Source organism: Carcharodon carcharias, chromosome 22, assembly GCF_017639515.1.
Source record: "Carcharodon carcharias isolate sCarCar2 chromosome 22, sCarCar2.pri, whole genome shotgun sequence".
NCBI lineage: Eukaryota > Metazoa > Chordata > Chondrichthyes > Lamniformes > Lamnidae > Carcharodon > Carcharodon carcharias.
Window position 1 is genome coordinate 20,628,156 of NC_054488.1, and position 14,599 is coordinate 20,642,754.

The 14,599-nt window shown below is 42.8% G+C and overlaps 1 protein-coding gene across 4 annotated transcripts in view; it reads right to left on the reverse strand.

The window, feature by feature from the left end:
- spata20 (spermatogenesis associated 20) overlaps positions 1 to 14,599 on the reverse strand; it is a 380,734-nt gene that overhangs the window by 236,418 nt on the left and 129,717 nt on the right. For all 4 annotated transcript variants that reach the window (XM_041217280.1, XM_041217283.1, XM_041217282.1 and 1 more), the window contains exons 13-14: positions 10,735 to 10,943; positions 4,771 to 4,970 (exon numbers count right to left, since the gene is read on the reverse strand). In XM_041217280.1, the coding sequence (XP_041073214.1) occupies positions 4,771 to 4,970; positions 10,735 to 10,943 (409 nt within the window). The remainder of the gene's footprint in view (positions 1 to 4,770; positions 4,971 to 10,734; positions 10,944 to 14,599) is intronic.

Here is a 14,599-nt window from a genome sequence, read left to right on the forward strand (position 1 = left end):
TGTTACAATCCCAGCCAATGTTAATACTCAACAAGTCAGATCTCAGAGTGAAAAATGGCTTGATAGATCCTAACTTTTGCTTTAGAAACAGCAGAGGAATGTTACAGAACAAATTCACAGGAGTCTTCTAACAAACTTATAACAAAAGGAATAAAATAGTTATGAAACAAGAAAAATGAACTATATTACACCAGACACAAAGGTTGGAAAGATCTCTTACAAACACAAGAACATGATTTTCCAATATTCCTTTACGCAGCAATACCTTTACAGACACACAAACCAGTGAAGAGTTATCACTAGCTTGACACAAAGGCTTCCTGCCTGGGGCTGGCACACGAGCAAAAGATTTTCTTCTGGTGAATTTTTAAGCATTCACTTGGTGCTTCTCACCCAACTTGTATCTCTTCCTGAGACACCCAAAACCACACTCTAAACTCATTACTGCTTCAACTGCAGCACAAACATGAGTTCCCTAAACTCAGTCTCCTAGTAGGTTAGTAGTATTTCTTATCTCAGGAAGCTGAAAATTCCTGTCCTCTCTGATACACACTGAACTCTCTCTTGTCATTCTTAGTGTCACTTAACCACTGTCAATAGGCAACAGCCCAATTTTTTCTACTTTGTGTTTTTTTCCCCCAAAATCAGTAAACTTCTGGCCTCTTTTTAACCCATCTCTTTAACTTCAGGGGTTGTAAAACCTCATCAGCCACAGGTCCACCCAGACTTCTGGTCACTAAGGTTCAAACCCAACCTATGTGAAACTGAAATCCTTTTCACCTTGTTTAACACACAAATATACATGTTCAAATTAAAAATTATACATTGTTCCTAACAATGTGCTGTCTCTTGGGGAAGGTGGTGATTGCTGAGATGTAGGACACAGGTACCAGACGCTGTCTAGCACCTTGTCCAAGTGGTCATTCTTCACTTGTCACCCTTGACAATGAGTGTAGCCAGAAGTGAACCAATCAAACTCTATCGTGACCTGATAAATGGCAGCCTTGCCAGCGACACCCGCATTTCATGCAGAAATTGTAAAAAACCCTTCCACCCACACTGTCACATATCGTAGCAGAAGTCACTGGAGAGCAACCAACAATTGCAAACCATTCTGATTCTGTCATCACCCTTCCTATGCTGCAGGGCTCAAGCCAACTGCTGCACACCAAGCCCAGCCCTGTTGAGATCAATCAGCTCAGCAGAGGCCAGGATAGACCCAGGGATTCTCCTGGCATGCATAGGTCAGCATCACATCAAACAAACAGGCAGAGAAACCTGAACAGCACTTTATAAAAATAAATTTATACAAATCAAATTATGCACATATAGCACAAAGTGCAAATAGTGCAGCAGTGCACGTTTCAATTAAGAGTTACGGCACTCAGACTGCATCTTACACAATTATTCAAGCAAGGATCCTTGGTCATAAATTTGGTCTTCCCTTCACTCAATACCAGGTCCTCCATTGCCAAAACTGCCTGTGTCATCAACATAGACTGCCATCCTCCAGACCCTACTGGAATTGCAAACCCTGTGTATGTTTCCCTCAATCACCAATATTGCCTGCCCTCTTCCCAAATACCACATCCTCCATCGCCAACACAGCCTGCCTTCCTCCCAAATATATCTTCAATCAAGAACCTGTTGGGTTTTTGCAGCAATCCAACAGCTTTCAAGGGTTATATTTGTAGTATTATAGTCCTCAGGACTGAAGAGGTTAATACAGGACTGGGGAAACAGTTATTGATCGTACCTCTGTGCCTCTTCCTTAGACAACCACAACAATATACAACAATTTTTTTTACTTTTGCTGCGAGACTACAAATTACCAGAATTATTGTATTCAACTTGACAACATGCCATGTTGGGGTTTGAACACACAATTCCTTAATTGTTGCTCCAATGTCATAATTAATGGGGTGTGAGACCCTGGAACTGCACCCTGCTTGATTAGACTTGCTCCAATTGTTAATGTTGGTGCAAAACTCAGTGAGATGATGAAGTAGCATTAGCTGCTTTATATTCACACCAATTATTTCACTGGCATTAGCAAATGGAAGAAAATATTATCCCTTCTTCATCACATATAAAAACAATTGAACAAGTATAATTAAAATAAGAACTGGAAGACACATGTAGTAGAGGGTTAGCAGTTGCCCTTGGATTTCTAGGCTTGGGTCAGTGGGTGATATATCACCTAGAGTTCGCCTTCCTCTTCACTATCCCATAACCTCTTTGCAAACCACACTTGTGGATCTTGGATGAGGACAGAATCAGGCTCAGTTGCAATGCTTCACATGGAAAAATATCACATCACCAATGACCGCATAGGCTAACAAAGAATGGTCCTGTCCTTTTTTTTTTAAATTAATAGAGGAAGGCTAGTGGTCATGAAGTTCTAGGTCAACATGATGGTAGAGGAGGAAACTGGGGGCATGCAGATACTTGTAAATAACTGAGTATATAAGATACAAATGTGTTTATTCTGCTCTGGGTCTGAGCCAACCCGTTAACGCATTGCATTTATATAGCACCTTTCCCAACCTCAGGACATCTCAACAATCACTGAGAAATTTTTTGAAGAATAGTTATAGTTGTAATCTGGGAAATACAGCACAGAATTTACATACAGCAAGCTCCCATACTGAGATAAATGACCAGATCATCATGAGGTTGGTTGAGGGATAAATATTGCCCAGGGCACCAGGGAGAATTCCCCTGCTCACCTTCGAGATAATGCCATAGAATCCTTTACAGCTACCTAAGAGAGTAGACGGAGTCTCAATTTAACGTTTCATCCAAAAGGGCAGATTTGCATAGATTTGTTTACTATTTTAACATAGACATTAACCTGTTTATTTTAAGCAGATTAACACTTGTGTTGCGATGGTATGGACAGCTCTCCGGGCAACCATATTAACTGGTGAGCTAAAAAGAGAGCAAAGGGTGCATCAATCAAAAAAGGACTTCATATCAATTTAATCGGGGCAATACGAGATTTTTAGCAAATCTTTCTGCCTAGTTTTCAAACAGTTTAGATTCCTGGTCCTGACACAAACCAATTTTATTTCTTTCCCTCCCCAAGCTCCAGTGTTGTTGCTAAAGGAAGAGGCTTGACAGAAAAAAAAGCCAGTTGCATTTTTAAAGGGAACCAGTCATTATGTGAACTTCTGTTATGAGGGAATGTACAGTCCCGAGGGAACCAAGCATTTGACGGGCCATTTTCAGTTGTGTAATGTCACGAGCATCCTCCTCTTCTCATTTTATTCATCGTCACTTCTCACCTCCGACGTATAAGCGGTAGACACAAGGTGCCGATCATGCCCAGTGCTAGATTGCAAGCCCCATTCCCCCACCCCTTTTTCACAAACAAGCGGTCATATTTCACAGGGGAACAATGTCCAGTGGCATTTTGCCTGGGGAACAGTTGGAAGCACTGCTTTATTGGCACAATGAAGATGTAATTCTGGAAGGAAAGCAGGTAACCACTTACTATAATGCTGCCCTTTCCAGGTCATTATCCGGAAGGAAATTGTACATGACAGATATCGTGTTTCAAACCAACACGCAATGCACATGATACACGCATCAAAGGGAATTTGCCAAGAGGATTTGTGGAAGTGGAATTTAACATACTCCTCCACTGAAGAAAAGCAGTACAACAAAAACCTGTATTTATATAGCATCTTTAACAAATGTGATTCGCAGTATATTCAGACAAAAATTGACACTGAGTCAAAGATGGAGACATTAGGAAAGGTGAACAAATAGTGGGTCAAAGAGTTTTAAGGAGGTTCTTAAAGGGGGAGAGAGAAGTAGAGGGGCAGAGAGTTTTAGGGTGAGGCGTTTCAGAGCATAAGGCCTAGATAGCTAACCACACGGTTGCCAGTGGTGGGACAAAGTAAGTAGGGAGTGCACAAGAAGCCAGTGCTGGAGGCACACAGAGGGTTCAGGGCTGGAGAAGTTAGAAAAACAGGGGCATAAAATGAGATCATAGAGAGATTTGAACACAAGGGTGAGAATTTTAAAAATCAAGGCACTTCTGGGCTAGGAGTCAGGCTATGGGGTGTGTCACAGCTAAGCTCAATCTGTCCGTCACCTACGTACTTCACAGCAGCAGTCTCTGGACAATGGTCAGAATCCTGGCTCACTTTGAATTTCACCAGTTCAAAGACACAGAGGCCAATTAAACCATCCAAATTGAAATGAACTAACACAATCCAGACCAAGGACTGACTAAATCTGAGATTGTCCTACTTTAATGGCTCATTATCACACTAGACAGCGAACTTACTCACTGACCACAGGAGATCCAACTTGAGAAAGTATTTGGGATCTATGGTGAGACTTAGGTTGGCACATGGAACTGGTCATTCAACAAAAATGCAATAAAGTCATAATAACGGACGAAAAGCTGGGTCCCTTGTGAACACCTCTCCTTTGCAAATCCTATTCAAATAACACACAACATGCTCCACACTATTGAATGTCATCTGTGATCGGTCATCAAAGGAAACCTGGTAAATTAACTAACAGTACCAGCCTTCGCCTGTACTCTCCATCTGTATCAGTTCCAGCGCCATTAACAGTACCAGCCTTAGCCTGCACTCCTCACCTTTAGCAGTTTCAGTGTCATTAGCAATGCCAGCGTTGGTCTGTACTATCCACCTATACGATTTTCAATATCCTTAACAGTACCAGCCTTAGCCTGAAACAGATTTTGCTCTGTTAACAGTATGAACTTCAGTTTGTAACCTCCAAACATACCTGTTTGACTGTGTGATGTTGTGCCATCAGGGCAATTACCATTTCTGGCAGTGCCATGGGCATACTATTCAGCAGTTTCACAAATGCTGCCATGAGCTGCCTTGATCTATCAGCCCAATCCGGCCGGTTGGTGAAGTTTGCCAGGCGCATAAGGTTGGAAGCAGCCACTGCGTTTCCACTGGGCTCTGCGCCATCCTGACCTGTTTTAAAAATAATAAAAATTAAACACATTTTTAAAAAACCATGACCTGCCCTTCACTTGACTTGAAACATTACTGAACTTCAAAGGTTAGGACAGTGACAAGTGGCTCCCCTTCTCTGTAGTGCATGGAGGGAAAGAGCAAGAGAAAATTGAGACCAAAATGAAATTCGAGGTTCCCAGGCAATAGCTTGCAGGTATACAGCACTTTATCTTATCCCAGGCTTCACATCCAATGGACTGAAGTCCAGGCACATGGTGTCAGTATGCTCACTGCAAGCTCCTACAAACTGTATGGTACAGTGACAACAAGTCAATCTCTACTGATGTCTTGCCAGGTGTCTTGAGCCTGAGTGGTTCTGTTGGTAGCCCCAAATTCAAGTTCCACTCCAGGACTTGCTGGTCACAGAAGTTATGTTCATGCTCAAAGCAGGATTTTAATCAGCGTGCAAAATCCTTTCAACACTCCACACCATTCTCTAAGTAAGAAGAGTGTGAAGATAAGCCAAACAAAACATCTTGCTCAGAAATATCTCAAATTAGTTCACATAAAAAGCAAGAATTTGCATTTATGTAGTGCCTTATGCATCCTCAGGGTGACTCAAATAGCTGCTGACAATGAATTGTTTTTAAGTGCAGTAAATATTTATGCAAATATTGCACAAAAAGCAATAGCAGTTAATCCATTTTTTGGTGGTGTTAATCAAGGAAGGTGTGTTCACCAGGGTTTCAGAATTCCTTGCTCATCCTCAAATATGGCCTCAGGAACAGATTAATTAACGGGCACCTCGATTGTCTATGCCAATGTTTATTGAACATTCAGGGGGTGACTTTCTCCAGATTCTTTAGGCATTGAAGAGCCTCCAAGATGGCCAAGATGGGGTCTGGAGCTGCAAAGCTGGTTTAGCCCTCAGTTAGCACAAGACACCACCTTTGGAGAGGAGTTGAGGCATACACTAGGAACAGCTGCCCAAAGGGTGGCTAAGGAGCTGATTGATAATTAGACTGCCTGTTAATGATTATTAAAGAGATTACATGGCATTTTCAGTTAACAACCTAACAGTGTCCAGATGAACAAGAATAAATGAGTCATTCCTGAGAATTTTAGGCACCACTTAAAGCTACGCTCAGCTTCCATTATTCAACTGCTGCTGGAGGTTTGAACAGGACTTTTGAGGCGCTTCAGGAAACTTTATGGGACACCTTGCCAAGACCTCACCAGCACTTTATCAACATTTAGTCTGTGAATTCCCTGAGGATTTCAGCTAAAGATAGAGAGTGAATTATAAGAGTTACCAGGAGAAAAGGGCTTTCTTGGTCATGGACATCTTACTAGCAGTTCCCCTTGGTCTGGAGAAAGAATGGGAGGACGACATGAGGCCAGGCAGAGAAGCAACAGCTGCTGCAGGAGAGAGGGACAAAAGGGACTGGTGGCCTCCTTGCTCCCTGTGCGTACAGGACATCCCTCCCCCTCTGGAGCTCCTCCAACAGGGCCTCCTATGTTGTGAACCATGTTGTGAACCATGTTCCAACATTCCATATATGACTCCAGACTGGGTAGGATGACAGATCCCCAAGCCTGAAGAACCCTAGTAAACGAGTTGCATTTTTATGAAAATCTGGCAGTTTTCATACTTGTTATGGCCAACAAATTATCATAATAGTCATTGTGGGATTCAAACTCACAGGGCTGAAATTTGTCATTAATGAGGAAGACCCGATATCAGGATGTAAAGCAGGTGGTGTGACCACCCAGGTGTGTAGTGGAAGATGGAAGGGAATTCTATCAAGGCTGCCAGGCAATAATGTGCAGCAGGCAGGGGGAAGTTCCCAGCATTAAGAAGCAGGTGATAGGTCAGCAGCACTCTGTTGAAAAGCAGCATAAGCAGAAGAGACTGAAAGGGAGAGCACACAAGTGTGCTGGTAGTGCAATGGCAGCTGCTAGAGGACATGAGGCCCATTGTAGCTTGCAGCACTCCCGTCTTACAACCTGTCACTCCCCTTACTCTGCATACATAAGCTGCACCTTGGAGACTGCCATCTTTATGCCTCCAATGTACTCACCAAGTTTTCCCAACTTCCAGATTGTCACTCCCATGTTTTACTTAGTCTCACCCTTCCTGAACAGCAACACTAGTGCTCATAATGGCTGCCAACTGCAGCCAACACTGACCTGCCACTGAGCTTCTGCCAACTTACAGCTGGCAAAGCTAGGAAGTTCCATTGTCACATGCAGCCCTGGAAAATCTGAAAATCTCCAGAAAACACCTTTTAATGACTCCTGAACAGGCTCAATCGCCTGCCCGCCACTGATAAGCATGGTCTGCACATCTCCAGGAAACTTCAAATGTGGCGAGAACCTGTCGGCCTTCCATCCCAATGTGTTCCCCCGCTACTTTGCCAGTCCACCAGCCTCCCAGCTCATTGACCAGAGTGAGAGAAAATTCCACCCACAACATTTAGGTTGCTAATCCACCATAATAACCATTATGTACCATATCCTATCTTGAAATCTTCAAATCACAATAACAAAGACTCTTCCTGTAGTTACTCAAATCTGCAGCAGCTCTGCACTTACCATCAGGTGTGACTGGACAGCAATAAGGGACATAGGAACAGGAATATACCATTCAGCCCCTTGAGCCTGTCCCACCATTCAATGAATTCACGGTTGATCTATACTTCAACTCCAATTTCTCATCTTTGTTCCATTTCCCTTGACTAAGAAAAGTCCATTGATCTCAATCCTGAACATTTCAGTTAGACCCCAGCATGCACAAACTTTAGGAGGAGAGAGTTTTCCAGATTTACACCGCCTTTTGTGTGAACAGGTACTTCATGCCATCAATCACCTAGCTTTAATTTTCTAATTTTGCACACGTTCTGGACTCCCCCATCGGGAAAATAGTTTCTCAGTTATCTACCCTATAATCCCCTTATAATTTTAAAGAACTTGATTCTGTTATCCATCAAAGACTTGCTGATATTTTGCTCCTCAATCCATGGGTGTTTAGGTTAAGTGGAGCAGTTTGAAATAAAACGCAAGATTTAACCTGCAGCAATAGTAAAAAAGTGATAATCTGAAGTTGATTTTACATCTCTTCTGATTTTTATTTTTATAAAGTCAAGATCTAGCCCAGGAAATCTGAAATTGATATACTTCAGGGAAAGGAAGTCAGTGGTGACCAATGAGGTCAGGGGTATGGGGATTTGCAGAAGATAAGATACAGGCCACAGATGAGTTGGAACATTAGAAAATTTATAGCACTAGCACCCATGAGCAGGGTATGCACATGTCCCTAGTACAGGAAATGGATCTGAATGATTCATGAGGCACAATAACATGAAGCTTCGTCACCAATAGATGATCAAAATGGATGTAAAGAACAATCCTCTCATGTGCCTAACTTATTTCCCTTTACTGCTGCAGCTTCTGAAGAGCCGAAGACCATTAAGCTTACAGAGCCACAGTGTCCATTCTTGTCCTGATTTACTTGGGGTAAGGAAAATAAGCCAAACTGTTAAAAGCGAAATACTGCGGATGCTGGAAATCTGAAACAAAATCAGAAAATGCTGGAAAAACTCGGCAGGTCTAACAGCATCTGTGGAGAGAAAAACAGAGTTAATGTTTCAAGTCCGTATGACTCTTCTTCACGTTGACTCTGTTTTTCTCTCCACAGATGCTGTTAGGCCTGCAGAGTTTTTCCAGCATTTTCTGTTTTTGTTTAAGCCAAACTGTTCCTGAGGCACACTGTTGAATTGGCATGTGCCAGTCTAGGCTGCATCTGCAGTCATGTCTAGATCCTCATACTCAGGCGACTGTGCAGAGGGCGGGCAGTGTTAATGTTCAGGTAGCCTCAAAATAGAGATACATTATAACTGCAAAGGAATAACTAACTTGCATTTATATAGTGTCATACACATACTCAGGACACCCTAAAGCACATCAGTCAAACAAGTACTGTTGTGTTGAAATGTAGTCACTATTTCTAAGCAGATAATTGTAATAGCTAATTTTTGAACTACAGTTCCCCCAAAACAATGAAATAAACGGCCAGTTCATCTGTTTTAACCTGGTGTTGTTTTAGAAATGGTGGAGGCCAAGACATCAGATGAACTCCCCTACTCTACTATGAATAGGCTGAAGGAATTCAGTGAATCAACTTTCCCTATGAACCACTAATATGAAAGCAAAATAGTGCAACTGCCGGAAATCTGAAATAAAGAGAGAAAGTGCTGTAAATACTCAGTAGGTCAGGCAGCATCTTTGGAGAGAGGAACAGAGTTAATGTTTCAGGACGACAAACTGTTCTGATGAAAGGTAATCAGCCTGAACGTTGACTCTGTTTCTCTCTCCACAGATGCTACAGCTGATCTGCTGAGCATTTCCTGCATTTTCTGTTTTTGTTTCATCTTCAAACCAGCAGCCCTTTCCACAAGTTCACTATTCCCTGCGAAAAGAACTACCTCCTAACATCTAACCTAGTTTAGGCTTATACAGGTTGAGATTGTCATCCTGATCCTCTATAACTTACTTAATTGAAACAAATTACCTATTCAAACAAAATCTATTCCCTTCATTATCTCAAACTTGAATCAAATCAGCATCCAAGTCTACATTTTCTGAAGTTTAGGCACCCAGGTGTTGGAGCTGGGCAACTAAGATGCTTTAAACTGGAAAGAAATCTGTGGCTTTCCTCTGCATCCTTTACAAAGCCTCAATATCACTCACCATTCGAGAAGACCAACCCTGGACACAACTGAAGGCTAAAAAAAGTTTTAAAATGCAAATCTGACAAACAAGCTCTAGAAAATATGATTAAAATTCAGATCACTTCCCAGCTTAGGCCAGAACAACATGCCTATTTTTAAACTTCTGTGAGTATTCTCATGAGGTTGAACTTTATTACATAATATATTCCTCTGTGCATTGGTCTCAAACTCTGTGCTGAATGTGCGGAAAATTGCTAATATAGGTCATCGTTCCCCAAGCGACTGCATTAAGATTGTATTGCTGTCAATTTATATTGGCGGGTGTCAGCAATGGCTCAGTGCTGCCAAGTCAGAAGAATGTCAGGGGGTTGGGGGTGTTGGGGGAGGGTGACAGGGTGGTGAGGGTTCAAAGCCCACTGCAAAGAGCGCATAAATATATACTATAGGTTTATATATTATGTCCATCCTGGTGGACACTCAGGTGCAGTACCGAGGGAGTGCTGCACTATCGAAGTGCTATCTATTGGATGAGAAATTAAAGCAAGGCTCAGTCTGCCCTCTTAGAGGAATGCAAAAGAACCCACATCACTATTTCGAAGAAGAGCAGGGGAGTTGCTCCAATGTCCTAGCAAATATTTACCCCTCAACTAACATCATTAAAACAGATTCATAGGCCATTATCTCATTACTGTTTATTACAGCTTGCTCTGCAAATTGTGCCACCCACATTTCCAGCATTCAACAGTGACTACACTTCAAAAGTATTTTATTGGCTATAAAACACTTTGATGGTCAAGAAAGACGCTATATAAATGCAAGTTCCTTCCTTACAGTTAAATTTAGAAAATCTGATAAAGGACATCAATAGCTTTGCAATAAGTTAACTGCAATGTGACTGATGAGCAAACAAAGGATCTAGGTTTAGAAAAGACAATCAGGCCCCAAACTGTTCCATCGCCTATCCTGAAGGAAGACAGTGATGCCAGGAAATAAACACTATTCCATCAGACACTATAAAGGGGGATAAAATTCTTTAGATATGGAACACTCACCTTCTTTAAGGCGAATTAGCACGGATGAATCGAGGGCATCATCAGAGAAGTAGGCAAATCCTTTGGCATCCCAGAACAAGTCATCCTGCTTCTGCTGGAGCTTCAAGGCCCACTCCAGCCACTGCTCATCAAAGGAAGCTTCATACAGGTCTAACAGGCCTCGTATAATGAATGCATAGTCATCCAAAAACCCGCCAATCGGTCTAGCTCTGAAATCACACCAGAATAGGCACAAATTAGGTTGAGTTCTTTTGGTGCAGCAACATATTATCTGTGTTTCCAGTGGCTGATTTTCTTCACTGGATAGATCAAGTGAGATTCTATGGGCGGAATTGTCCCAGGATTGCACTAAGTGCGGTGGTGGATGTGTAAAACAACACTTTACCCGCCAGCCACAATGGCGGGCTTTTGTGCCATATAGTCCCCTTCCTGCCTCATTATTTATGCAGTCACAGGAAACACGCCATTTTGCTGGCAGGCTTCCTCCAATTGGTCTGCCACACCATCACCTTGCCGCTTCCTCATGCCGGGCACCATATCTGAACTGCAGCTGCATGCACAGCTTTCAATGCTTGCAGCCCAGGACTGCTGCACAGAAGGCAAGAAGACTGCAGCCCACCATTTTTTTTGTCGCGTCCCTGGAATGCCTTTTGGATGCTGTGGAGGGCTGCCACTGTGTCCTCTACCCCCACGCTGGCCGCAGGAGGCCCATCAGTCTCACCACTCCACCTTATTAGGTGCTAGCAATGGTGGTCAGTGCCAACGCTGCGCAGTAGCGGTTCGCCATCCAATGCAGAAAGAGGATGAATGATCTCATCCGTGTCCCCAGGGTAAGGCAACCATCTCATCACTCTAAACTCACGCACTCACAAGCCCATCACACATTCACTGGCATCTCACTCACTCATTCAAGGACCACTGATTCTCTCACATAACCCTCACATGTCCATCTGGCTTCATCTCCTCTGCAGACTGCCTCCTCAGCCGTCGCCCTTTTGAGGCCATTTGCACAGATTAACATGTGTGCCCAACATATGCTCTAGGATACCCCCCATCCTTAGTACTCCCCTAGCCCTGCAGCCTCTTCTCTTGCCTGAGGGCATTTCTCCCCCTTCCCCAAGCAAGGCCTAGCACCATGCAGCTGTTGAAAAGCCAACACCACCTTACAGTTGGTCTGGTAGTTGGAGACCTGCCCATGAGCCCCCCTAAAAGTTATGTGGTGCTGCCTAGAAAGCCTGTCGTTGATGTCTGCGAGTGCTGCCTGAAGCAAGATAGGCAAACAAACCTCAAAGTCCCGAATGACGTGCAGTCCACCCGGTGCACGTTACTTATGTACAGTTGTGAAGCACATCTGCTTGTAATCACGCCAACATACCCAGATGACCCAGCATGAGGGATGATTCTGGCGAGCAGGGCTTATGAGATGCTAAATTATTGAAATTACATTCCCAATGTGCAGTGGTAGGAAACGTGGCCCACTATGGACAGGCGGAGCGGATAATCGCAAACTGGTTTCACAATGACGTGAAACCAATTTTTGGCCTTCTCACCACAATGTCCCGCCACCCCACAATGGCGCCCAACGCCAATGGTGCCAGAAATTTCCAGCCTATATCTTGCTTCTAGAGCTCTGCCAACTCTATTTTGTGCACAGCTCTTCGACAGCACAACCCCCTACACAAACCTGCAACCCCTACCATCCAGAATGACAAGGATACCAAATACACGAGAACACCGTCGTGTTTCCCTCTAGGTCACAATGCATCCCTAACTTAGACATAAATCACCTTTTCTTCATTGTCACTGGGTCAAAATCCCGGAACTGCCTACCTTATAGCAGTGTAGGAAAATCTTTACTACACAAATTGCATAGATTCTAGAAGGCGGCTCACCATCCTCTTCTCAAGGGCAACTGGTACAGGCAATAAATGCCAGCCATGCTACTGACATCATATCCTAAGAATTTTTTTTTAAAAGCTGTACAGCCTCTCTCATTACTACTTCCTTCCTACAAGGTTTTAAGCTTTATCCTGCCACGTAACAGAAATTGTGAACTTGTGTTAAGGGGGTTGTGAGAGAGGAACTTATACTGCTATCATGGCATTAGCAGCCCCAGTGCTGCATACATTTTTTTATTATTCATTCATGAGACGTGGGCGTTGCTGGCTGGGCCAGCATTTACTGGCCATCCCTAATTGCCCTGGAGAAGATGGTGATGCCTTCTTGAACTACTGCTGTCCATGTGATGTAGGTACTTCCACAGTGCTGTTAGGGAGTGGGTTCCAGGATTTTGACCCATCAACAGTGAGGGATTGGCGATATATTTCCAGATCAGGATGGTGAGTGAAACTAAAAGTGAACAAAGCAGATTAAACTTGCAACAAAAAAAAATTGGAAGAAAAATCAAAGTCAGTCAGGTCAGTTGCTCAAAAGTCAAAAATTGATCTCACTGACTCTAAAAATGAAAGCAAGATACAGATCAATATATGGTGTGTCACTGCATCAAATTAACAATTCCATGTAGCATCACACCAAGAATCATCAGTGACTCATCATTAAATAAACTTGAAAAACAAGGCAGCATTTTATAGCCCATGGCTTCTGATGTAGCGTTACAACCAAAACCATCAACTCCCTTTTATTTTTCTTTCAGGTTTAGATTGGCCTAGGCCTACTGTGCAGGTCCTGCATAATGAGGGCGGTTTTTTTTTTAAGTTGAATTTCCAGTTTACCTGTATTAAATAAAGGTTTCTTCTGAGTCTTAAAACAATGGTTGGAATTCTCCACTAGGTATGTCGTGGTATGTCAATACCACTAATGTCAATGCAATTCTGCTGATAATTTTCTTTTAGCTGCCAGATTGCATTTCACTGAATTAATCCCAGCCACAACACCTCAGTGCACAATTTGCAAAACATCAATTAAGCCAATTATTAATGAACAAGCTATACTTAAATAAAGCAAGCTGAGATCCTGTGCTTCGTATGCACAAAACATCTGTATCACAAGGGATGTAGGGTTCAACACTTTGTAACACAATAACATTAGGGACAGAAGTAGGCCGTTCAACCCCTTAGGTCTGATCTACCATTTAATTAAATAGCCATCTCAACCGCATTTTCCCCACCTTTCTTCCATATTCCTCAATAAGCTTACCTTCAAAAATCTGTTGCCACAGTCTTAAAAGCTTCAAATGTACCCAGCATCCACAGCTTTTTTGAGGAAGAGAGCTCCAAATTTGTACTACCCTTTGCGTGGAAACTTCCCATACACCACCATTAGGCTATTAATGTCCCATGCATTTGACTAAATGTACTAAATACTTGAAGCAATGTATAAATTTCTCATGGATGCATCGCCAAGAAACCATCAATCTTTACCATCCCTGGTGTATTTTAGGATTTGAAAACAGTACGATCACTGCACGATAGAAGGGAGAAATTTATTGATTCCACACTCTCAGCATTCAAGCTGGGTCAGTGAGTCATTGCTACAGCATTGCGGCCTATCCCCAAATTATGAAGACAAATCTCAAGATCAAGTAGAAAAACGATATTTCTGTTCCTGTCCTGTTTTGCATTATTATTTTCAATATATCAAATTGTTCTGATCCCTTATTTGGTTAAATCAGTGCCTGCTGCAGAAATGAGTTGGAGGTCTGTGCAGAATTAACTGGAATCAACTAGAGCAGCAGTCAGCCTTTGGTCGTGGTGGCACTCTCATCTCCAAGTCAGAAGGTTGTGGGTTCAACTCCAGGTCCAAGGATTTGGGCCCATAATCCAGGCCCAAAAGCACTGAACTGCAAACCTGCACCTTATATACAGCACCTCATCACATCCTCAGGATGCCCCTAAGCAACCAACTA